Source organism: Pinus tabuliformis, chromosome 8 (assembly GCF_031772625.1).
Source record: "Pinus tabuliformis cultivar Carrire ecotype Pingquan chromosome 8, CPIR1, whole genome shotgun sequence".
In the NCBI taxonomy this organism is placed as follows: domain Eukaryota; kingdom Viridiplantae; phylum Streptophyta; class Pinopsida; order Pinales; family Pinaceae; genus Pinus; species Pinus tabuliformis.
The window spans coordinates 1,120,269,594-1,120,296,501 of record NC_142294.1 but is presented as its reverse complement, the minus strand read 5'-3'; the positions used below and the strand labels follow the sequence as shown (position 1 = coordinate 1,120,296,501).

The following is a 26,908-nucleotide window of genomic DNA, read 5'->3' as shown; positions in this document are numbered from 1 at the left end:
TTCGTAGCAGCCCTATCGAAACCTGGGATCTCAGACTTCCCAGACGTCGCCTTCTCCTTTTCAAGCTCTATTGCTAGGTCTTGGCAATCCCTATAATCATTAAGTTTAGCGCACCTTAATTCATAAGAGGGCTCAGGACTAAAGGCATCAATGTAAAAATCTCGAGGAGATTTGTCGGTAGGTTTATAATTTTGAGGTAATTCTTTAACAATATCATTAAACCTTTTGTTAAATTCTTCAACGGTTTCATTCTCTCTCTTTTTTATTATGCTAATAGCTTTCACGAGGTGTCTTCCTTCTCTCTTATCTCCATACTTTTCCTTAAAGGCATCAATGATCGATTGTAAGGAGTTAAATGAATTCCGAGGTTTTTTTGAAAACCAGTCATGAGCATCACCCCCCAAGGTTAAAATAAAAAGAGTCATTCTAACACCCTCATGATCGAAATCAGTAGACCTTGCGTACTTAGCCATCCATATACTAAAATCTCTCAGATGCGAATTAGCACTAATCACATTATCTCCTGGAAAGCTAGGCAAATTATCTATCCCAAGTGCTGAAAGATCATTGGGATAACCTTGAATGTTAGAAAAATCGCAAGGGGCATATATACTCATGATGTTGTGCCCAACTTGACTAGTAAAAAGCAAATGGATATCAGAGAGGGCTTCTTGTTCAAGGTTAACAAGAAGTGTATGAGAAGAGAGTTTGTGTAATCGTACCCTAAGAGCCCTTCCAGGATCAGGAGCAAAATTGCACAAACTGTTTGGATGTCTTCTAGTATACGCTCTTGTAGATGATATATGAAGTGGAGTCGCCACCCGGACAGGAAGTGAAACACGGAAGGGCTCGAAATGAAAGAGCTAAGGACGAGAGGAAAGAAACAAGATGAATGTCAAAGGAACCAAGGACAGAAAAAACTCTATCCCCAGCAACGACGCCAAAAAATGTTGCTGTTGCCGGTTCAAATGAAAAGATGAGAAATGAGAAGAAAGATGAGGAAATGTTGTTGAAATGCCAAGAATAAAATGTCCCCGGCAGCGGCGCCAAAAAACGTTGTCGCACAGATTGTCACGACAACGCTCAGACTGGGGCTGTCACCCTGATCCCCGATCTCTCTGTTTAAGCCGTCTCCTGAGGCTAAGGGGGGTAGACCCTATGGGATGAATGAAGACCAACTGTGGACTAGTTGGGTTGGGAGTGTAATATCCCTTATTAGAGATATCCTTCAAACACAAAAAAACTCCAACCAGAGAAATAACATACAATAATGTATACATGGAATATAAGCAGATACTCAAGAAATGCAGAGAGAAATGCTAAGCCATTTTATTATACTGAGTAATGGAAAGAGTACAAGAGGTGATCAGAAAGATGGCACCTCGACTTGCACAAGGCAAGTGAAGAAATACACTCAGAATGGTAAGGAAATGGCCTCTCTCTAGACTGCGTCCAAACTGCCGGAGAACTGTTGTGCTGCTGCTACTGCTGGAATCAAATGAGGATTTGGGGTTGTTCCCCTCCTCGGAAAATGTTGAAACTCTGTAATCAGCCTCTGCTCAAAAAACCCAGAAAACTCCAGAAAGCTTTTCTAAAATGGCTAACCCCTGAAAATCACCCCCTTGGGGATCTACGCAATCCCTCAAGGCTCTGCGTTGCCCCTGAAGAGAATCTTCCAAAACTCTACCCGAAACTCTGCCAAAATCCTCCAATATGCAAGGGTTGATCCCTTGCTCAATCTCCAAGCTCAAATCCTCCACACAAACCCAGTCCAAAGCTCCTACCAAAAGACGCTGCATCCTCCCCTCTCAAGACTACACAATCATAAAAATGCTTAGTTCCTCCTCAACTCCAGAAATCGCTCCTCCTGCAAAATACTGCTGAAACTACCTTGCCCGAGCAGGCACTCGAAGTCCCCCGGGGCTAAGAGTGAGATCTCTGAACGGAAACACTCGATGCACTAAATAGTGCTGCAGACAGGCTAAATAGCCAGCATGCTCTAAGGCTCAAATGCAACATAATCGAATGATCAAAATGAGGAGGCTCCTCTCTCCTTTATAGTGTTGGCCTCTCTCAAAACCCTAAGGCCCACCTCCTCCAACATAGCCTCTCTCTTGCCACATGTTCCTTCTCCATCTGTGCAGTCCCTCCAAGTGTCTACGTGGGCCCCTTCTCTACGTGGTCCTTGGGCCCCCTTGGCTCCCCTTTTAAGTTACAACGTTGTGCTACTAGGGAGTTACTTTATTCATAAAGTGAGTTATGTTCCCCTTTCCTCACCTTTTTATTTATAAATAACTATAGAAGGCAAAATTGAGCAATATCGAATATTCTAATTAGCCATGGCTAATTAGGAATATTACAGTCTCCCCCGGCAAAATGTTGCTTGTCCTCAAGCAACTGAAGTGATGGATGCTGCAAAATTTCCTCACTTTCCTAAGTGGCATCCTCATCCGGTAAATTCTTCCACCTCACCAAGAATTCCCGGACTGTCCTGCTTCGTAGTTGCCTCTCCCTGGTATCAATAATAGCCTCTAGCTGCAACACCAAATGCCCCTCATCATCCATGGGTGGTAGCTCATCTGTCACTTTCACCCGTTGCCCCAATGCTTTCTTCAGGCATGATACATGAAAAACGTTATGAATCTTGCTGCCTTGGGGCAGCGCCAATTCATACGCAACCTGTCCAATCCTGTGTATCACCCTGTATGGCCCATAAAAGCAGGGCTTGAGCTTATCAGCTCCGTTCTACTTCAGTGACGACTGTCGGTATGGCTGTAATCGCAGGTAGACCAAGTCCCCTACCTCAAACTATTTCTCCACCCGACCCTTGTCAGCATACAGCTTCTGCTGGTTCTGTGCTATAGTCATATTATCCTTAAGAGCTCAGAGGATATCCTGACTCTCTTGGATCCAAATCTTGGCTCTCGGAGCCTTGCTAGCACCAAACATCACGTCAGCAAAAGATAAAGGATGATATCCATACAAAGCATAGAATGGTGACATACCAATGGACATGTGATGTGTAGTGTTGTAGCAGTACTCCCCCAGATGCAGCGACTTCAGCCATGCTCGCTGCTGCCCACTGACATAGTTACACAAGTAGCCCTCCAGCCACTTGTTAACTATCTCCGTTTGCCCGTCCGTCCATGGGTGATAACTGGTACTCGGTGTCAACTCCGTCCCCACCAACCGGAAAAGCTCCTGCTAAAACCCGCCCATGAAACCGCTGTCCCTATCACTAATGATGGTCTTAGGAAGACCATGTAGCCTAAAGACCTCTCTGAAGAACAGCACGGGCACCTGCGCTGCTGTGTAGTGTGCGGATATGGCGAAAAAATGTGCATACTTTGTCAGTCGATCAACGACGACAAAGATACAATCCTTGCCCTGCACCATGGGCAACCCTGTGATGAAGTCCATCGAAATACTCTCCCATTTCCCCTTCGGAATGGGAAGAGGTTGCAATAATCCTGCGGGATGACTTATCTCCCCCTTGTTCCTCTGGCAAATATCGCACTCCTGAACATGCTAGTGTACGTCCTCCTTGAGGCCCTTCCATGAGAACCTCTCTCTAATGACCCTGTAGGTTTTGGTAAACCCCTGATGGCCGACCAATGGTGAATCATGTGATGCCTGAAGTATCTTCTTCTTGAGCTGAGATCCCTCAGTCAAGAAGATCCGGTCCCTATAGCAGATGATCTCATCGATTACCCTATACCTATCATCCACCACTTGCCCATCCAGAACCTCACATGCAAATCTGTCCTTGGAGTACTCTACTAAGAGTCGAGCCCTCCAGTCTATGTCCAAGCTCATAAGAGACAACGTCGCTGGTCTACATGAAAGGGCATCTGCTGCCACGTTGTTCTTACCCTTGACATATTCAATGTCAAAGTCATATGCTTGGATCTTACTAATCCACTTCTGCTGCCTCTCCTGTCGCTGTTTCTGCTTCAAAAAAAACCTAAGGCTGTTGTGATCAGTCCTCACCCTGAACCTGTTACCTACTAAATACTGTCAGAATTTGGCCAATGCATGCATAATGGCTAGCATCTCCTTGTCGTATATAGAATACAACCTCTCATGCCAAAGGAGCTTCCGGCTCTCGAAGGCTATAGGGTGACCTCTCTGCATCAACACTGTGTCGATCCCCTCTCCCGATGCAACACACTCCAAAACAAATGGCTGCGAAAATCCGGCAATACAAGCACTGGGCAGTTGCTCATAACCTCCTTGAGCCTGTCAAAGGCTTGCTACACTATATCCAACCAACCAAATGCCCCCTTCCTCGTCAGATTTGTCAGGGGTGCAGCGAGCTGTGAGAAACTCTTGATGAACTTCCAGTAGTAAGTGCAAATGCCAATGAATCCCCGGAGTTCTGTCACATTCCTCGGCTCCGGCCAATCTCTGATGGCCCTGATTTTCTCCTCGTGGACTCTCACTCTGTCCACCCCTATGATGTGTCCCCAGTACAACATCTCCGTCAACCCAAACTCACACTTGGAGAGCTTGGCATAGAAATGTTGCTCCTCCAAGATGCACAACACTGTCTCAATGTGCGGGAGATGCTCCTCCCAAGTCCTGCTGTAAATGAAAATATCATTAAAGAACACCAACACAAACTTCCTTAAGTGGCTGTGGAAGATGTGAATCATGTAGGATTGGAATGTAGCTGGGGCGTTGGTTAGCCCGAAGGGCATCACCAAAAACCCAAAGTGCCCATAGTGACACCTAAAGGCGGTCTTGGGAATGTCCTGCTCCCTCATGCGAATCTGATAGTACCCAGATCTCAAATCAATCGTTGAGAAGAACCGTGCTCCTCTCAACTCATCCATCAACTCATCAATCCTAGGTATGGGGTACCTGTTCTTCAGGGTCTTCTTGTTCATGGCCCTGTAGTCAATGCACATCCTCAATGTGTCGTCCTTCTTCTTCACCAACACCACAGAAGAAGCAAAAGGACTCGTGCTCGGCCGAATGTGCCCAAGAGCCAGAAACTCCCGAATGGCCCGCTCAATCTCATACCGATAGGCCTTGGGATGCCTATAGGGGGTAGTAATCACTGCCTGTATGCCTTGCTCAAGCTCAATGGTGTGCTCAAACCCCGGTCCAGTGGCTGTCCCGGCGGAATCTCCCCAAACACTGTGGCATACTGGTCAAGGATGGACTGTATCTTTGGGTGCATTGTCTGCCCTGTGGTCCCTGCCTCTGATGCACGTAGCTCTGGACAGTGTTTGGGGAGCTCCCGGTCGGTGCCTCTGATGCATGCAGCTCTGTCGTGACCTTCCCTAGAGTGATAAGCCACTTAACACCCAGTATCATGTTGGTGTCTGGAATAACGACCACGAAAAAGTGGTCAGTCAATGTGTAGGTGCCCATCGTCACTGATAACTATGGAACATAACGAGCACACACCATGGTCTGATCTCCTGGGACCAAAACTGAAAAGCCATCGAAGCTCTCTGTCTGTATACCTCTCCGCTCAACCATCTATGCATCAATGAAGTTGTGGGTTGCCCCACTGTCAACCAACACTGACACTCGTTGGCCACGTACTGTCCCCCGTACGCGCAGCGTCAAATACTTTGGAACTCCTCGCAACGCTGCAAGGGCCCCTTTGGTAGGTGCAAAAGCTGCACCACCTGCTGTTGGTGGTGGAGGTAGCAAAGCATCCTGCGCGGCATGACTATCTCCTACCTCCACATCATCCTCCTCATCCTCTTCCCCGTTGCTCTCGGAGAAGACCTTAATAAAATGTGCTTTGTCGGCAACACATCTATGTCCCGGTGCCCACGGTTCCTGACAGGTAAAGCACAACCGCTTTTTCTTCAGCTCCCTCCTGGAATCATCATCAATCTGTGCTCGTCCTGGATTCCCATTTGGAGGCGGAATCCTCACATCCTTCCCCTTAGACTGGAAAGGCTGTCTCTGGGGGTAAGGTGTCCGGGTCCTGGGTAAGGCATCTTGTAAGTCCCGGGTCCTGCTAATAGCATCCTGGAGTGTGGTTGGTCTAGTGGATCTGACTAGACCCCGAAGTGGCTCTGCTAACCCCTCAACAAACATGTAGATCCTCCGTGCCATGGATAGATTTGGCACCATCACTGAAACCCTCAAAAAGTCTGCAATGTAGGTCTCTGGGTTCCCGATCTGTTTGAGCCTCGTCAGCTTAACAAAGTGTTGTTCCAGATCCCTCCGGTCAAACCTCTCTATCAGTCTCCTGGTGAACTTGGCATATGTCGCCACTGTGGAGTGTCCGAGTGTAACCAACCCATGGAACCACCAGTCCTGGGCCTCACCATCCAAAACTTGATGGCCTCTGTCTCCGACATCTGGTTAAGCTGGAAATAGATGTCCAGCTTCTCCACCGAAGACTTTGTCGAACTGTTTGATGAGCCATCAAATGTAGGCAAGTGGAATCTACTAGCTGTGCGGTGGGTGTCTCCATCATGATAATGTCGGTATCCTCTATGATGGTCATGGGGTCTACTATCCCGCTGGAGCTGAACAAAGTCTCTGAATGACAGAGCATCCCTGAACTCCTACCCATAGGCCTGGTACTCCGCAAAATAATCGCCCATATGACCGGGCTCTGCCTCCTGCTGTGCTCCGGCCCCCGTGTTTGCTCCTGGGAAAGTGTTCATGGTAGAATGTGTAGGGGCATGTGAGGCCATCTGCTAAGTAATATCACACTGAGTGGCGCCTTGCTTTGGCAAATGGTGGGATGTACCCGATCCCTCACCAACCTAGAAAACCTGTGGGTTCTCACGCTGTCTAGCCCCGACTACTGTGAATCTCTGCCCCATCACCTCGATCTGCCTCGACAGATCCTGCACTTATTTGAGGAGCATGTCTGCAAATCTCTTCCCATCCTCATCTGCCATCGGATCCTCTTGCTCTGCATCCACCACAGGCTCCTCCTGTTCTGTGTTCACCACAGGCTCCGCCTTTTCTGTGTCCACCACCCGAACACAGTCTCCCTCTCCGTAGGTGTTTTCCAACCTACGCTCCCTATCTTTGTATTTCCTACCTCTGTAACAAATGTAGGGCTTCTCCCTCAGTGTCAAAGACTGTAGCTCCACAGGCTGAGCCAGATCTATGCTCTGATACCACTGTAATATCTCTTATCAGAGATATCCTTCAAACACAAGCAAACTCCAACCAGAGAAATAACATACAATAATGTATACATGGAATATAAGTAGATACTCAAGAAACACAGAGAGAAATGCTAAGCCATTTTATTATACTGAGTAATGGAAAGAGTACAAGAGGTGATCAGAAAGATGGCACCTCGACTTGCACAAGGCAAGTGAAGAAATACACTTAGAATGGTAAGGAAATGGCCTCTCTCTGAACTGTGTCCAAACTGCCAGAGAACTGCTGTGCTGCTCCTACTGCTGGAATCAAATGAGGATTTGGGGTTGTTGCCTCCTCGGAAAATGTTGAAACTTTGGAATCAGCCTCTGCTCAATAAACCCGGAAAAGCCCAGAAAGCTTTTCTAAAATGGTTGACCCCTGAAAATCACCCCCTTGGGGATCTACGCAATCCCTCAAGGCTCTGCGCTGCCCCTGAAGAGAATCCTCCAAAACTCTACCCAAAACTCTGCAAAAATCCCCCAATATGCAAGGGCTGATCCCTTGCTCAATCTCCAAGCTCAAATCCTTCACACAAACCCAGTCCGGAGCTCCTACCAAAAGAGATTGCGTCCTCCCCTCTCAAGACTACACAGTCATCAAAATGCTCAATTCCTCCTCAACTCTAGAAATCACTCCTCCTGCAAAATACTGTTGAAACTACCTTGCCCGAGCAGGCACTCGAAGTCCCCCGGGGCTAAGGGTGGGATCTCCGAACGGAGACACTCGATGCACCAAACAATGCTGCAGATAGGCTAAACAGCCAGCGTGCTCTAAGTCAAAGTGACTAGCTCAAATGCAAAATAATCGAATGATCAAAATGAGAAGGCTCCTCTCTCCTTTATAGCGTTGGCCTCTCTCAAAACCCTAAGGCCCACCTCCTCCAACGTAGCCTCTCTCTTGCCACGTGTTCCTTCTCCATCTGTGCAGTCCTCCAAGTTTCTACGTGGGCCCCTTCTCTACGTGGTCCTTGGACCCCCCTTGGCTCCCCTTTTAAGTTACAATGTTGTGCTACTAGGGAGTGACTTTATTCATTAAGTGAGCTATGTCCCCCTTTCCTCACTTTTTTATTTATAAATAACTATAGAAGGCAAAATTGAGCAAAATCGAATATTCCAATTAGCCATAGCTAATTAGGAATATTACAAGGAGACACAACAAGGCAATTTAGCACTTGATTGATTTTAGAAATTAATGTACCAGTGCCTTATGGAATTAATGATTAAATGATTTATTAAATGTTGCAGAAGTATGAACCTTATAAAACAATCATTTATCATCAAATAACCCAAGCAATGCAAGATAAACAATAAACACACAATGCTTTAATAATGATCCAGCAATTAAATTTCTAAAGATTAAATGCTTTAAACAACCACGCAAATTTTAAATGCTAACCAGTTATCACTTTCATATAGCTAATTTCCAAATGAGCATTTGAGCACGTTTAACCACATAAAAAATGATAAATATTAATCCCACATCAAAATTTTAGCCTTAGCGGAAAAGATGCATCAAAATCGCAAATATGGTAAATCCTTGAGCCAAGACTGAATCTGACAAAATATTTCCAAAACCTAACTAAACAAATCTTAGAATAAAATAAATCTAAAACCAAAATGTAACTAGAAATTTATTCTAATACTAAAATCTGAACTAAATCTAACTCTAAATGAACTAACACTAACTCGGAAAATAAAACAAAACCATAAAAAACCTTTTTTATTGCTTTGATTTTTTTATTTTTTTATATGATTTTTTTATTTTATTAAAATCCAACTTTAAACAAAATTAAATCTATTTAAAGAAGTATAAAGCTAAACAAAAACTTAAAATTTAATAAAATCTAATCTGAATTTAACACCTAAATTGATTCTATATTATTTCTTTCTTTTTTTTAATTGAAGTCCTAAATTAAAAGTTAATGAAACAAAAAAATGTACATACGTAACCCCAAATAAAATAAACAAATAAACCTAAAACTAAACAAAACTTAAATAATTCTAAATTAACTAAATAAAAGAGCTATCTAGCCTAAAAGACTAAACCAATGTATATACATCCCAGGAATAAAAATAAACTTCCTACACTAACCTTACGTATGAAATCAAAACATACAAAAATAAATAAATAAATAAAATTCGAAATGCTTTGCATACGCAGGTGACAAGGGTTGCGAAGGCTGCGTGGAGCTCCAGTGATGAGGCCAGTGAAATTGCGCAGGGATGTAGAGGAGTAGAAAACTGTATGCAGGGACAGCAGCGTGGATTTGATGTGATTTGCAGGTGAAGGCGTGGGCTGGTGAAAAACGTTGGACGGCGGCTACTCGTCGGGCAGTAGGGAGAGAACAGGTAGCACACTGGAAGGGTTTGGCAGCAAAAGAGTTGGAGATGGAGCTGTGTAATGCATAAAAAAGAGAAAATGCGTGGAAGGGTGGATGCATAGAAGGAGAGTTGAAAGGCGCCGACGCGGAGGAAGAAAGCCAGACGTGAGGATGGAGAGAGGACTAGCAGAAAGGAAAGACGAAAAAGAGAGCACGCGTGGAGTTTTTTTTTTTGTGCAAATCGACAGCGGAGGCAGTGCAGTACGCAGGTTTGGAGGAGGCTGCGTGTAGAGGACAGGCAGCCAAGGGAAGGGATTTGCAAGGGTAACCGAGAGGAGTACGATGATGGGAGAGTGAGATGTCCAGCATATGCAGAAATAATGGGTACCGGGAGATTTTGCAGTGTTTTGCAGCCTGCTTAAAAAAATTTCAAAAAAAATTTCCTGCAATAAAAATGAAGCCCCGAGTAGCAGAGAAACTGAAATTGGCGGCCCAGAAACCCCAGGATGCCACAGCATAAAAGAATTTCGAAAAAATTTCTGTCAATATGAAATCCCAAGCAGCAAACAGATATCCTGGAAAAACCCTCGAATTTCTTTAAAAAAAACCTGCAAATTCTCTAGTAAATTTTAAATTGCCATGCATTCAGATTTGTCTAATGAAAACCCCGAAAAAAATTTAAGATCTGTACCTGCAACCTGCAATGGCAAAAACAGAACACCAAGAAGTAAAATGTGCCAGAAACAAAACTGAAAACCCTAAAACCAGCTAAAAATTTGCAATATTTATAGATTTTCGACTCTTAAGCAGCATGATTTGTCAATAATCCACAGAAATATTTTCAAAATTTAAATTTAATGTGAGATACTTCAGAAAACCCTTCATGCATTCATAAAAAATTTCAAATGATAAGCATGGGATTAAAACTGGCTAGGTTCTTTCAGAAAACGCAATCTGGGAGTTCGCTGGCTCAGCCGAGAACTTCCCCTAACGCCCAGTAAACTCAAAACTAAGATTTCCTCCACAGCTTAAAATCAACCATTAACATAGAGGGAAAAAATAATAGTGAAATCCAGATCAAATGGAGATACCTGCCATTATATTTCAGAATCTAAACTATCATTCAAACCCTAGAGATCAGACAAGATACCTGTGCCTAAATCAATCTTCATCAAGCTATTATCAATGGCTGAAAATAAAATTATGCAGAAAAATAAATCATCTTACAGCACTTCCAGAAGAGTAACACCAGCAAGATTTCAATGCCAAAGTCTTTCTTTATTGCACAGAAAATGACTACAAGAGAGCTTTCTTTAGCACACGACTCTAAGATCGAATCTTATTTCAAATGACCCCTAACACCCTATTTAAAGGAAAATTTCCCAACGGCTAATTCGGGTGATCCATGTCAAACTAATCTCAACCATCGATGAGGATCAAAATCCCTTTTAATCTCATCCATCGAATTTTTTAAATGCATTTTAATATATTAAAAAATTAAAATTCTGCATTTATTTACTCAAAAATTTGACTTATTATTATTTTATTATTTTATTTTATTTTTTCAAATTTTTATTTAGTTTTTATTTTTTTATTTTTAATTTTTAAAATTTTATTTTTATTATTTATATCTTTTATTTTTTATTGTTTTTTTATTTTTATTTTTATTTTTTTTTATTTTTGGATCCTTGAACTTAGCCTTTGGAAAAATCACCTAGGACTTGGGACTTATGAGGGGATTAAAACATTTTCTAACCCTCAAGACACTTTACATCATGAATTTTACAATTTTACATCTCAAGGGGGAAAACCCATTTGACATAGACCCTCATAGACCACCCAGTTCTGCGACACAAATATAATCTAGCAGATCAAACAATTTGTAATAACCTAACCAAATAGTTAGAATTATTTCCAAATTACTTTTACATAGACTTGAAGCACACTAGGATTCCCCTAAGATTCTAATAACAAAATCCATTCCGACTTTGGGGTTAGGCTGAAGGAAAACTCTACCGATCATGGATCGGTGAGACAAAAAACCTTCCGAAACATAGATCATCACTAGAAGATTAAGTTTGCCTAGGCAAATACATACATGACATAGATCTGCTAAGATTATTTACAATTTACACATGCAGACTGTGTTTACAACATAACATGATCGAGCTGATGATGACAGTGGAATGGCACGGACATATCGATCAAGCACTATCCCTTTTGCGAAAAAGGGGGTGTACTGCTATGGGTGGTTGACACGTAGTGGTCAACAAGAGGGAGATCTCTAAGAGTCACAACTACTAGCTCCTTGTTAGGGACATTTTCTCCAACTCTCTGCAATTGATCTCTAAGGCGAGAGATCCTCATAATGTAGGATTGAACAATTTCCCCTTTGTTCATCTTAGTTTCCTTGAGTTGATCTTTCAGAGTGATGATCTCATTCAAGTTGTTCACTTCATACATGCTAGCTATCTTGTCATACATATCTTTGGACTTTCTTAAATTCCCTACATATGCAAGTAAATGATCTTGTAAGCCATCAGCTATAATTTGCTTTGCTTTGGACTCACCTTTCTTGTACCTATTCTTGAGGGAAGCGAAAGCATTTTCTGGAGGCTCGGGCATTCTTCCTTGGATGTATTCCAGCACATCATTGTTGTCAGCTATGATCTCCAATCTGACTTTCCATGTAGCAAAGTTTGATGCATCACCCAACTTTTCATGCTCCTTGAAGGTAGAAGATGACATCTTGACCTTGACCCGATAATCTGCTATTTGAAAGAGAGGGCTTCAATGGTTGTCTTCTTTTGGGTTTGTCCTTCACCTTCACCTCACCTCTAATACCATGTTAAATTTTCTGATTGTTCTATGTTGTATTAGTTACTTTAGCCAAATATATCTTTTCATTAACAATGCATCCAATTATTAGTAGTATAATCAATCATAAATGTAACTGAAGAAAGATTAATGTCTGCAGTGACAAAGAAGACAACAACACAACCATAAGATACAATAGATTGGTCCAAGACCAGGGAAAACCCGCACTAGGGGGAAACCCTTTCAAATCTTCTTCTTTAGTAGATCGTCATAAAAGGATTTCAGCAGAGAGTACAATGAGCCCAATACATGTAATTGCAACGAATAGTAACAAATCAGATCTACAAATCTGTGTAACAGTAGATAGAAATCCAGATCTACTAGATCACTGAAGTTGACTGAAGCCAAGATGAAAAAACCCTAGATCTAAATTGGGTCGCTCTCATCAACACTGTCTGTGAGTGACTAAAACTCCTGGGTCGCTCTCTCGAATACTGTATGTGAGCGACTGTGACTGCAGAGTCACTCTCAGGAGGCCTTCATGGGTGCGATTGTGGCATAATACAGTAGAAACCTAGAGTCGCTCTCTTCCTGTTGATGTTCGTGCGACCAAGGTGGCAAGGTCGCCCCCTTACTGATGTTCTGCGAGTGACTGAGATGGCAAGGTCACTCCCGAGGCTACCCTGTGCAAGCGACCGGGGACCGAAACCTTCCGATCTGATTCTGAACCCAGAGTTGGTCCCACTGAACTCTCTTCGGCCGACCAGAGAGCCAGAGTCACTCTCTTGCCTACTTTGTGCTTGCGACCGGGGACGAAAAACTTATGTTTTGTGCCAGCGACCGAGATCCAAAAAACTCTAACCCAGAGCGAACCTTTCGCCTGTAATTTCGGACCCTATTTGAACTCCTTTCGACGCACCTATGCGAGCCAAGACAAAATAGAAAAATAGAAAGATGATGATGTGATCAAATGAACTTGAGGTTGCTTCCTTTTATAGGCTTTCCTGAGGGTTAACTTGGGGTTAAGATTGACCCAAGCAATTACCGATGTGGTTAGGGCCGACCCATTCCATAATGTATGCATGAATAAAATAATTCAAAACTTAACTTCCATTTAACCAAATTAGGTGATCTTTAGGTCGATTTTGGTCCTCTTGAAAAGAGGAGTTTCATGTAGGCATCATCTTGGTCATCTAAGTTGTCCAATGTGGAATTTGACACTAGTTGCAAAAATTAACACTTATATGGTGATGCCAACAATATTCTAGAATAAACAATGAACAACACACGAAGGTGTCCAATGTCATTATGGATTATATGACAGACTAATGGTTGATTTCTTTAACATAAATGATGCCTTCACAGAACAAAGAAAGCACCTCACTGTGATATTGGAGGAGAGGACAACAACATGTAAAGGAATAGGCAAAAAGGGTTATACAAATGAAATGAACACAATGAAGGTAAGGGTTCAAAGGGAAAGATGATAAACAAAAGGAAGGAAGGAATGCAAAAACACATTACTTTAAATCACATGCAAAAAATGGGAAGAACTGAAAAGTAATCGGGGTTTATTGAGTGGTAAGAAAAACAAGAAGCAGCAATAGAATACTGAAAATAAAAGGAGGAAGTTGAAGCCAGCAAAAGAATAAGAAAAGAGCTTATTGTTCTGATACCACATGTAAGATATAAACCCGATTAACATCCATTTCTAGAGAAAGAGATATAAAAATTGTTGAAAAGTGATAATATTGATTGATTGAATGACAATCGTGATGATTCTACGAAATCAAATGGGTTGTGTGATTGGTTGAATGATGATTCAATGCAATTTAAATCAACCACTTTTTACAGAGTAAATAAGATGAGTCATGACAATGGACATACCCATTTATAAATCATTCAAATATAAAATATCACATTAATATGAGTAATAATTAATTAATTCCCCAGTAAATGTTAGCCCCTCATAGATCATCATGATCGCAAAATCATACCAGACAGTGAAGAAACAACTTACAAGTTCCTAGCCCTAGTGTCAAAGGCTTTCCACTTTGGTGTTTATTGGAGAACACTAATAGTCAAAGGAAACTTATTAAAATAATAATTCGTTAAATTAATATCTTGGAAGTTAGAACTTGAGACACAACAGAGGTTGTATTGCAGCATACATGAGGAATGATTCCTAAGTTGTTCCTTGTAGTTGAATTTACTAATAAACACAAATTCCATACCAAAACATAAAAGTATCAAATACAAACCATTACTCCCAAATGCGATCTTGGCCTTTATATAATCATTCCAGAAATCCTGTTATGAAGCTGTGAAAAATACCTCAAGCACTGGAGAGAATCGAGAGAGCTCCCACACTTTCTCACCATTATCTCTCTCCTTTCTTACAGCAAAGTTTTTCTAAGAAAGGCAAAAAAACAAATGTAAGTAACCTTTAAAGACAACAAATTTCCTCAATGTCAAACATCTTAGCACATTCAAACAAAAAGTGGGAAATGGCTTAAAAATAAGGACAGACCAATACCTTTCGATTGCCAAATTTGAGAGAAAAGCCACTAGCATGTTTTTTACTAACTGAAATGCCTAGGTACTCCATATTCTTCACAGCATTCATGTCATCCACTGTAAGCTGTGCCAACTGCAAGAAACAAAAACAAGAAAAGTTGTCAAAGAAACTCAAAGAAGTCACGCAATTAAATAACAAACAAGCTGACAGCTTGTGTGGGCCTGATGGTTATGAGCATGTGCTTTCTCCAAAGAGGTCACAAGTTCAAAGCCAGAGGGGGGCAGAATATGTACACTATAAACTTTAGCAGTCAAATAACTGCACAGAGGGGGGGAGGGGGGTTGGGCGCGCTCTCTTGTCCCACAAACAAGAGAGTGTTACACACCAATTTAGTGTCTGACTTAACCATGACATTAACATTAAATTATTATTATTATTATTATCATAATATAAAGTGAAGTACAACAGTAGGTAGCTATCATGGAATAAGAGACTCTAATTAAACATTCATGAATCAAGCAACGTAATTCACTAAGCGAAACTACAATAGATTTCAATTGTGGGCCTTAAACATCATGGTGCTACCTCAAGAGTGTAGTATTGTAACAAAAAAAATTAACATTTTTGTAGTTTAAAAAATGACAAAAGGAAAAACATAAACCCAGAAACGAAGCACTTTCAAATTTATCAGGACTGTTATTTTATCTTTTTTTTTACTTAACTATGCATGCAAATGGAATAATTGCACTGAAAATTTTCGAATAAATCACAAGTTTCAGAGTATATTAGACAGCTAAATAGAACTGATTTTTATGCCAATAATCAAATGCAACAGCGAACATGCTCCGACATTATCATTCCGAGGAAGAACTCCTTAGGTGACAAAACAGATTGAAATTGATTGATTGAATGGCTGCGGTTATCCTCAAGTGTCCTTTTGTCTGCGGTTTTATTACCTTTCTGTGGTAGACTTTAGATAAAAGCCAGCGTAATTGTTCTGAGCAAGATCTGAGCGTAAGGTGTCTGATTTATATCTCTCTGTGGTTTCCTAGGGCCAACAAAGCAGGCCTAAACACCAAATCTCTGTGTCATTTCTTTTAATCAGCACACATCCTATCAAATTGAACTACAAGGCATTTTATCCTGAACCAAAATTCGCTTAACCAGAATTCGCTTAAGAACTTCATCACAAATTGAAGGGCTTAGGTGTGACACTTAGGGCACATATCTATTGTGACTGAATCCTCAACACGTCATATCATTGATATTTAAACAAGTAATTACAATGTAACACATAGGAGAATTTGGCTGCTAAATTTGAAGTCAATATGATACATGCAACTCAAAGGTTGAGTTAGGGGACGCATATTATATCGCTGAATGCTCAATGGTTCCTAACCTTGACATTTAGAAAGGTGTTCCATTTAATTATACATAGCAATGTTGGCAGGTTCTGTTACCCACCATTTTGTGGGTGATATCCCTAGAAAAATTTTCTCCAAGATGGACCTCAACCAGCAGCCACCAACTAGCTCATTGTGCCATTTCTCTGCCACCTGGGCCAGCCATGTGGTCCCTCACCCATCGGTCATGATCATATGTTTGAAGGTGGGCCTCCCGAACCTAAAGGTATGCCTTGTCATTTGTTAATTGAGTATTGTAGTTTGCTTATCATGGACACTTCCGGGCATGGATGGGGGGATTTGGTGGAAAGAGTGGGCTAGGTATGTGCTCTTATCCCCTAGACCCCTTTTGGATGTTAACCTTGGACCATAGTCCCGCGGGATCTCTGTTACTGACCCTTGGGCTTTAGGGATGGTATTGCAATTGGTCTCCATCTTGGGCTTGGTCTCCCTATACGGGGTCCTAACCCTCCAGAGGGCTACATTGGCACATGTAGGGTGTGTGTTGAGAGCCATGGGCCTCCACAGTAGTAGACAACACTCCATGGATCCCCAAAGATGTTCAAAGATTGCTCAAGATTCACCTATTGGACGAGGAAGATGCACCTGGTTCACCTTTGCCCAGTCGGCCCCACAATTGTACCATGCACTTGGTAGATGACCCAGGACTTGTATGCTGATATGGCATCACTTACACCATCATCTGAGCCCTTACAGATGATTTACAGGCATCTTCGACTTACTTGGAGACCCATGAGGTCACTTGTGTGCCCTCACATCCATTGGGAGCACCACAGGTTTACTATGTGGAGAACAAGGGGTCAATGCCTTGTCCATTACTTTTGGAAGCCCTATTCATCATTATGGCACTTATAGGCTTCATCAGGCTCCTTAGAGAGCCCAATGATATGTATTATTGATCATTCGATCTCTTGAGAGGCTGGTTATTTTGTTTATGAGATAGTTTGGTGGGCTTCTCACCAAATGTTAGTTATTTGCACATTATTTCTATTTTAGGGGCTAATGTCGGCTCAAGTAGCTAAATCAAACTCATTAGGAGTGTGTAAATACAAATGATGAGAGTTCATTTATCATCATCACTTGGTTTGGACTTGTATCCCTCTTGAGATTTTCGCTATTCCTTCTTGGTGAACGAAATTTTGGAGCACGAATGAATTTTGATGTATGGATTGTCTTTTCTTATCTTGGAGCTTCTTGATTGGCAAGTTTATTGGTTGTTGGATATATTCTCTTACATGTAAGTACAAATTTAAAGTTGTTTATTCTTTTACTTTGTCACATACATTGATAATGAGATTTTCCTTATACTAGGGCTAGTTGCTGCATGCATTCACTGCAAAATCGGGGAATTATGTTTCTATATAGCATATCTCTATGTATGGGCCATGTATGTGGTTGAATTTATCTTGACAAGCCATTTTACCTTGCAAAATGAAGTCTAAAAGATTTTAAGGTCACTCTCCTTTGCCCTAATGACAAGCAAAGTTGATCTTAGAGCCTCCTGACCTTAGAAACAAAGTCCATTCTCATATTCTTCTTGACTCCAATCTCCCCAAAGGATTAGGCACTGGTCTACCATAAGGTTATCACTTAAAGAACCATTTTTCTTCCCCTCTCCTTCTTTATTCTAGGTCTAGCCATACTAGGGCTCCTACGACATCACTTTCTCGGCAAACCACCCATAGAAAAACTTTGATCTCTTGGCCTCTACTGTGTTCGTCTGTCTCCTAGGCCTCATCCAAATTTGAGAGAATTCTAATGGTGGGGTTGTGAGATATCCCAAGCCCTAGCCTCAAGATCGGCTTTTACCTAAGTTTCCCTAGGCTAGTTCCTCATAGGGATCATTTTGTGCCTTTGAGTGAAAATCACTTCTTTGATCCCCTTCTTCTCCTTGTTTAGGTCAAGTCTATCATTGATTGCTAGACTTCGTCCTCTTGACCTAACCTGGGTCCGCTTGGTCCCGTGTGGTCCCATACCTTGTCAAAGTCAACTCTTCAAAAACCACTTGGGAAACTAAGTTCAACAAGGATTTTAGGGTTTACGAAGCTCCTTTACAATTCACACTCCTTACTCCTAGCCCTTAAATACTCACCCCCTTCTCTTAGAAAGCCTTGTACCTTGCTTAAGAGGCAAGCAAGTCCCATTCTTGAGCCTCCCCTAGGAAAGGGTCCCCGAGATCACTTCACATCCATCTTATTTGATCTATACTTCATAAGTGATTGTCTATATATCGGGTCTCCTCCCATCGGTGAAAGCCCGTAAAGAGTAGGAAGTTTTAGCTGTGGTGACAACGAGCTTTAGCTTCATTATTTCTCCTAACCTAGCAAGTTCCCCTCTAGAACCCCCTACTAGTTTGAGCAGTAACATTTTGGTGCCATTGTCGAGGACACAAAACGTGTGTTTTGCTTCCCCATACGACATATTGACATAACAATATTGGTGATTCCATTAGAAGAACGAAGCCCTAGTTCTTCATTGAACTTTAAGGTCGATGCTTGAATGGTGAAGCAAGCATTTTTATAGGCACCTTTAAATTCACCCTATTGACTCCTACATATCTTTCATGTATATCTTAAATAGGTTGTCTTTCTTTGATAAATTTACAGCTTTGGACATTGCTAGCATCCCTAGGCATCCTAATCATGTCGCGAGAAGGATGGTACATGGGGTGCCTGTGTTTGATGGTGATCCACTCTCCACAATTGACCACGTAGAAAGATTTAATGTGCATGCTTCAAGAGAGGAGGTTGTTCACCAAGATGTCCTTATGTTATTATTCATGGGATCTCTTAGTGGTGACAACTCATGGTTGCATGATCATGAACCTAGGAGCATCTCATCTATTGAAGAGTTTGTTGATGGCTTTCTTAAACATTTTGAAGTAAGTTTATTGATGGCTTTCTTAAACATTTTGAAGTACACCCTACATTAAGCATCCAAGAGGAAGCCTTCATCGAGCATCATCAAGTTGTTGAGAATCTAAGTAGTAAGCAGGGAGATGAGTCCTCCTTAGGTCCACATGATGAAAAGGATGATTTTGAGGACACGTGTTGGGAAGAATGAGTCTATGGAAAGTGAAGTTGAGTCTGACCTTACCTTTCTCAATGATAGTACTCCCGATGATTCTCATTTTGAAAACCTTGAGGAAGGTAATCCCATTAACCCCTTAGAGGATGGCATTGGAGATTATTTCCATATTGAAAAAGAGAAATGGGAAGTTGTTGGCCCTCAATTTGACTGTGCTCCCATTTATGACACCGATAATGTTTTAAAAACCAGTGAGCTTGAACCAAAAACTAGTCAAACCGGTACAAAATCCTGGTTCAGGGCTCCTCTTCACCCATAAACTAGAAACACCAACCCTAACCGGCTGGTTTAGGACAGAACCGACAGGTTTATGGTCAAACCGGTTAGTTCTGTCCTAAACCAGTCGATTCATTGCCAAGGCCGCGACAGACCCACACGACGTGGTTTAGGGAGGTTCCATGGTGTTTTGGAGGGAAAATAAGGATTGTTCCCCTCCAAAATCACCCTCTCCAAGCCTTTAAAAGGAGCTTACCCCTCTCATTTGTCTCACACATCTCGTTTGGAATTTTTGTGAGTTTGATTGGGAGCTTGGAGTGTGTTGAGTTTTCGCTGGAGTAGTTATCATGAAGGCTTGGAGTTGGAGTTGGAGTTGGATCTATTTTGGAGATAGTTTGGAGCTATTAGTAGAATTGGCATCTTCAAGAGGAGGCTAAGGAAGCTAGTTTGCATTTCCAGGTAAGGATTTTCACTTGAAAAATTCCTCATTTCACTGTTGTGCATGTATTTAAATTTTTTTATGTGTTCTATGCTATCAAATCTCTAGTTCTATGCTATAAAAATTTGTAGGCTACAATGTGCATTTTTTCCCTAAATTTAGGTTTGGTTTTCCAGTTTTCTTAGCTACAATTTTTTTTAATGGCAGATTTCTTGCAAATTTTAATTATGTCAAGCCAGCGTGGCTCCAAAAGCCAAGGACAATGCATGGCCTCATTGTGATTTGATTGATGGAAAAACAATATGCAAATTTTTCCATAAATCTATTGGAGGTGGGGGTATTCTCAGATTGAAACAACCCTTGGCTAGGATAAGAGGCCAAGTAAAGCCATGTGAAGCACCAAATGAAGTGTTAGGTCCTATTAGGGCAAAATACATTTCCATGTTTGAAAATTTTGAGGAGAATAAGGCTAGGGAGAAGGCCATCTAAGATGAAATTGCAAGGAAGAGGGAATTATTAGAAGCCATGAAAGAGAGTGGGTATGATGATTATGAGATTCAAGACTCCTCTTCTATCGCTTCCACCAATGACCCCTTTCACTATGTTCCTCCTCCTCTTGGCCAACAATCAAAAGGAACAAAGAGAAAAAACATCCATAGTTATTTCTCATCCTCTGCCACCATTGCCTCTGCTAATCCCACTTCCTCCCAGCCAAGTCGTCAAACCCACTTTAGATCAACATTGGAAAAAACAATGCAAAGAAATTTTGTATCAATACATTGCTAGATGGTGATATGATGCAAATATCCCATTTAATGTTGCTCACTCACCTTATTACCAAGCTATGTGGGACTTTGTTATAGTTGTAGGAATGGGCTTCAAAGGCCCTAATATGCATGACTTGAGGGGAGCTATTTTGCAAAAAGAGATTTCTTCCATTGATGAGTATTTAGTTGAGTATAGAGATTCATGGCTCAAAACAAGTTGTTCCATCATGTCAAATGGATGGACCGATGGAAAGAACCACACTATCATTAATTTCCTTGTTTCTTGCCCTCAAGAACTATGTTTTTAAGATCAATTGACGTATCTGATAAGGTGAAGGATGCAATCCTTCTATTTGAGCTTTTGGATGACATTATTAAGGAAGTGGGGGAGCAGAATGTTGTGCAAGTCATCACAGATAATGCCTCAAACTCTGCTCTTGCTGGAAAATGCTTGAGTCCAAATATAAGACCATATTTTGGATGCATAGACCTCATGCTTGAGAACATAGGCAAAGTGGAGTGGGTAAAAAATATTGTAGAGCATTCCAAGCGCATTACAAAATACATTTACAACCCATCATGGGTATTGAGCCTAATGAGGAAAAACACTAGGGACAAAGAGCTCGTTAAGCCTGCAATTAAGAGATTTGCAACTCACTTCCTCACGTTGCAATGTCTCAATGCTCAACAAAAAAATCTGCTTAAAATGTTTTCGTTTGATAATTGAACTGAATCTTGGTGGGCTCGTAGACAATATGGCAAAGACACCAAAAAGAAAGTGTTTGACAATTATTTTTGGAAAAGGTCTGTAGAGCTTGTGAAAATTACCGAGCCCCTTGTTAAGGTGCTAAGGATGGTGGATGGGAAAAAATTGGCCATGGGTTATAGTTATGAGGTTATGGATCATGCAAAGGAGCAGATACGGGCAACTTACAAGGATAGGTTAACTAAATATGGTCATATATGGGAGATCATTGATAACAGATGGAACAATCAACTCCATCATCCTATACATGCAGTTGGGTATCTTTTGAACCCAAAGTATCATCATAAAGCTCGGCTAGGAGATCTGCAGGATGGGGAGGTCAGAGCTAGATTTATTGATTGCTTGGAGCATATGGTCCCTATCCATGTAGACCAGTTGGAAATACATAAACAACTTACTCTTTTCAGTATGGCAACTGGTACCTTTGGAAAAAACTTGGCAAAGATGGAAGAGATGTGGATCAACCAAGTAAGCAATTCCAATTTGTTTTTCTTTTCAAGTTAAATTGTTTACAAATTTACAATTCAAATTAACTATAAATACTTGTAATTTGTAAATAAGTAATGAAATGAACTAAGTTACTAATTAATGTCTTTTTCTTTGCAGCACACTGGTGGGAGTCATTTGGCGAACAATGTCCTCAATTGCAAAAGTTTGCAATTAGAGTCCTAAGTCAAACTTGCAATGCTTCAGGTTGTGAGCGCAATTGGTTTGTTTTTGAGCACATACACACGAAGAAGAGAAATCATTTCAAACAAAAATGGTTAAATGATCTTGTCTTTGTGCAATACAATCCATTGTTGCACGAAGCCTCATTGGACTTCATATGGAGAAAATAGAATTTCATATCCTATTCAAAATTCAGCAGACTTAACAGTTTTCAGGTATTCAGGATCAATGGGATTGTGGCATTTCATTAGATTATATCAAGTATGAAGGTATGCGATTAGCATTTAATCAAGAGCACCAAGCCCTATATGTACCCTGGTGTTGGTGGTGTTAATTATTGAACTCCTTTGTCACGCGGCACGCCCTTAGCAAAAAATTACCTTTCAATCAAGTCAAAATCATCGATCAAACATGTTAAGCTTTTTCTACCATATTTTAAGTCTTGAATTAGGTAGTTTGATCAAAATTGGGCAATGTTGACTAATATCCCTAGACAATCGAGGTAGAGGCAAAGGCTAGACAAGAGGAGAAGAATCTAGATTCTAGATCATTAATGTACAATGGATGTTATATCTATCTTGATTTATGCAAAAATATGCATGTTTTCATGTCTTCTACAATTAATTTGGTATTTGGGATGTTTGTTTTGAGTATAAATGCAAAAAAATATAAAAAATATATATATATAGCAGACGCTTCCGCGGACACTTCGCTTCCTAGATTTTTGGAAAATGACGCTTCGGCGTCCCCGCTTCCAAAAAACGCTTCCGCTTCGCTCCCGCTTCGTGCAACATTGATACAATCTTCGACTAAGGCAAAACCAAATGATGAACAAAACACCTGATCTAGATCCCATTGTGTTGGACGATATTGATCCAACATCAGAATGGGTGGAGACTGAAGATCTTGTGTTTGATGCTCATTTTGATATTGGCATGGCATTAGCAGTGGATGAAGCAGATTTGGTGGCTCCATCAGAACCAGCGTTCGTAGTCGCATCAAGGAAAGGCAAACAACCAATGGAAGGCACTAGTCATGCAACTCAACCAACTCGTGCTTCCATTGCGTCCACTTCTATTGTTATTGGTGGTAGTGCTACTGAGCTTGTAGATGAGGCTGAGGCATCCTCAAACTTTGAACCAGATGATGTCTATGTAGCTCCTGATGATGATCTTATGTCTAGTAGTGGTGATGAGTTTGAAGATTGATCATGTGTAGAGTCTAGACTTGTAGTCTTGGAGTAGGCCAATGGCCTCATAGCTTGTAGCATTGTTTTTGGATTTTATAGTCCATTTAGAGCCTCATTGCTTATGTATTTTGTCAATGATATGTATTGCACTCAGTGCCATCAAAACTAGCAATAGTAGTTGCATCAAGGAAAGACAAACAACCAATGGAAGGCACTAGCCATGTAACTCGACCAACTCGTGTTGATTTGGGGTAGCATCGGATGTGCTCTAGCCACGAAATTTGGTGAAGAGGTTGGGGCACATAAGATCTCCAATACCCAGAAAGGGTTTGGGCAAATTCTAAACAGATAAGGGGATATTAAAATAATTAATATTTTTAATGGAGTCCCTAAGTCTAAACATAGGGAAAATAAAATATTAATGTGTATTAATATGAATCTGTGTTAGAATGGTCCAAAAGACATGGATCAAGCCAGATCTAATCTTAGCCATTGATTAGGAACTTAATCTCGATCGTTGAGATGTCAACAGAAAAGTATAAGAGGAGGCTTGAGGGGCACTTGGAGAATATACTGAGGGAGACCAGTCAATGCAATTTCTGGAGCGGGGTTTGCTGAGAAATTGAACCTGTGTTCTGGAGAGCAGTCAGGAGGCAGCGAGTACGGAACAAAGAGACAGGAGATCAGCGCAGAAGAGGCAAATGCAAAGCCAAAGGAAGCCACGCAGAGGCAGCAGAGATTGCACAGAGCAAGAAGGGCCTATGTCATCCACGCAGAGGCTACAGGAGTGACGCAGAAGCCCAGAGAGGCTACGCAGAGCCTCAGTAGGTTGACGCAGAGGGTTTCAGGTTGTAGCAGAGGTCAGTGGCGCCTACGTTGGGTTTAGAAAAGTGTTGGAAGTTTGGTTATCTATGGGTAAGCTAGTTTGGCACCTTGTTGTACAAGAGCATTGCTGAATAATAAAATACCTCCTTGTTGCACCAATTTTCCCACATTGGGTTTTTCCGTGGACATTAGTCCAAAATAACTGTGTCAATGTGTGCATATGTTTGTTTTTGTATTATGGTATGATATCTGCAGCAGTATTTATTTTAATGTTTGTTGAAATAATTTCATGAATAACTTATGATGAAATAAGTAGGAAAAATAAATCAGTTGCTGCAGTGATAAAAGTTTCACAACTCGTGCTTCCATTACGTCCACTTCTATTGTTATTGGTGGTAGTGCTATTGAGGTTGCAGATGAGGCTGAGACATCCTCAAACTTTGAACCAGATGATGCCTACGTAGCTCCTGATGATGATCCCGTGTCTAGTAGTGGTGATGAATTTGATGATTGATCATGTGTAGAGTCTAGACTTGTAGTCTTGTAGTAGGCCAATGGCCTCATAGTTTGTAGCATTGTTTTTGGACTTTATAGTCCATTTAGAGCCTCATTGCTTATGTATTTTGTCGATGATATGTATCGCACTCGGTGCCATTTCGATATATTCACCATTACATGGTATATAAATGAGCAAACTTTGCATATTTTGTCTCTATTGGCTTGGAATCATGTTTTAGATCTTAAAAATAGCTTTTTTTCATTAAAAATTAATTATTTAATGTATTATTAAAAAAACCAGTTCATTGAGATCTGACCAGTCTTGGTTTGACTGGTTCTGGTTTGAAATCCAGTTTATTAGGTGGACCAGTCCAGTCATCAGTTCCGTTTTTTAAAACTATGGACACCGACAAGGAGGATGAGGTTGAGAGTCATTCTCCCTTTCTCTCGAGCATTATTTATGAGGACATATCCATCGATACCCTTGGAAAGGAGAATTATCACTTTCTCTTGCATAAAAAGGAGAAATTGGAGCTGATTGATTCTCCTTTTTGGTAAGACCCTATCTTTGATACCAACAATGATAGGATTGATAAGGCCCTTGCTCATACCTACCTTCCTTATGACTTCGAGAGTATATTCAAATCACTTGAGCCTCTAGAGTTGGATTTTCAAGAAAAGGGTCCCATTAAGACTTCACCTTCCCCTTTGCCCTTTTCTATTGTTCATCATATTGAGTCTTCATCAAGCAACTCCCTCACCCCTTGTCATATGATCTCAAGTGATTGCGAGCCCTTTTCCCCTACCAAGTACAATGTCAAGGAAGAGCCCCTCATTGATTATACTTTACCTTCTTGGACGCACCCTCAAGGTCTTGATCACTCCATGACCTCCCCTCTGCAATGTGACCATCACCTTGAGTGACCTATTTATTGCACCTCTTCCTTCCCTTGCCCTTTGTTACCCTCTCATCACGACCTTGTGGTATCTACAAAGCATGATATTGTAAACATTGATTGTGATAGGGAGTTTTTCAGAATGATATTTCATTCCACCATTGTGTACTTAGAGGGAAAGCCCTGCACTTCTAGATTGGCTTATTCTCCTTCTCCTAGGGCTTCCATTTACCTCGAATGGAGATCATGTTTTCCTACCTCCCACCCACTTCATCCTTCATACAAATGTAATTGCATCCGCTTCGGGATTTGCTACATGAGTAGTCATATTGGCAGACATATACATATTGATATGATGATATGTTGCTTGCACTGACTTTATGATTACACTTAGCATTAGCACTATTATATGCATGTTAGGGTAGGATGCATTGCATGCTGATTTTTGCATTAGAACTAATGACATATGATATTTCTCACCTCTCCTTCTCTATTCTAGGTCTAGCCACGCTAGGGCTCCTCGACCATCACTTTCCCGGCGAACCACCCATAGAAAAACTTTGATCTCTTGGCCTTTACTGCGCTAGTGTGTCTCCTAGGCCTCCTCCAAATTTGAGGGAATTCCGACAGTGGGGCTGTCAGATATCTCAAGCCCTAACCTCGAGATTGGATTTTGCCCTAAGTTTCCCTAGGCTAGTTCCTCATAGGAATCATTTTGCGCCTTTGAGTGAAATCAATTCTTTGATCTCCTTCACCTCCTTATTTAGGTCAAGTCTATCATTGGTTGCTAGACTCCATCCTCTTGACCTAAACTGGGTCCACTTGGTCCCGTGTGATCCCATACCTTGTCAAAGTCAACTCTTCAAAAACCACTTCGGAAAGTTCAACCAGGATTTTAGGATTTATGAAGCTCCTTTACAATTCACACTCCCTAAACCGAGCCGTTAAATCCTCAAATCGTTCTCCTAGAGAGCCTTGTACCTTGCTAGCCCACTTCTAATTCTCCCCTAGGCTAGCCTAATATTCATGCCTATGGCCCTCAGCCTAACAATCAAGCATACGGCCCTAGTATTGTTATGCAATTCATCGTAATGTTAAATTCTTAAAGTAAAAGTGACATTCTCCTTTATCTTTCATTTTCATCCTTTTATATAAATTTTTAACATTACCATGAACTGACTCAGAATGTTTGAGAGTGGTTCCAACCTCATTGGATTTCATATGGAGAAAGTAGAAATTTAGATTTCACTCAAAATCCAGCAGACTTAACAATTTTTCAGGATTTCAGGATTGAGAGTGGTTCCAGCCTCATTGGATTTCATATGGAGAAAGTAGAAATT

The 26,908-nt window shown here is 41.2% G+C and overlaps 1 protein-coding gene across 3 annotated transcripts in view; it reads right to left on the bottom strand.

Moving 5' to 3' along the window:
* Positions 1 to 26,908, bottom strand: part of LOC149239263 (SNARE-interacting protein KEULE-like) — a 514,512-nt gene that overhangs the window by 123,962 nt on the left and 363,642 nt on the right. For all 3 annotated transcript variants that reach the window (XM_089373374.1, XM_089373375.1, XM_089373376.1), the window contains 2 exons: positions 14,811 to 14,924; positions 14,609 to 14,686 (listed from right to left, as the gene is read on the bottom strand). In XM_089373374.1, the coding sequence (XP_089229500.1) occupies positions 14,609 to 14,686; positions 14,811 to 14,924 (192 nt within the window). The remainder of the gene's footprint in view (positions 1 to 14,608; positions 14,687 to 14,810; positions 14,925 to 26,908) is intronic.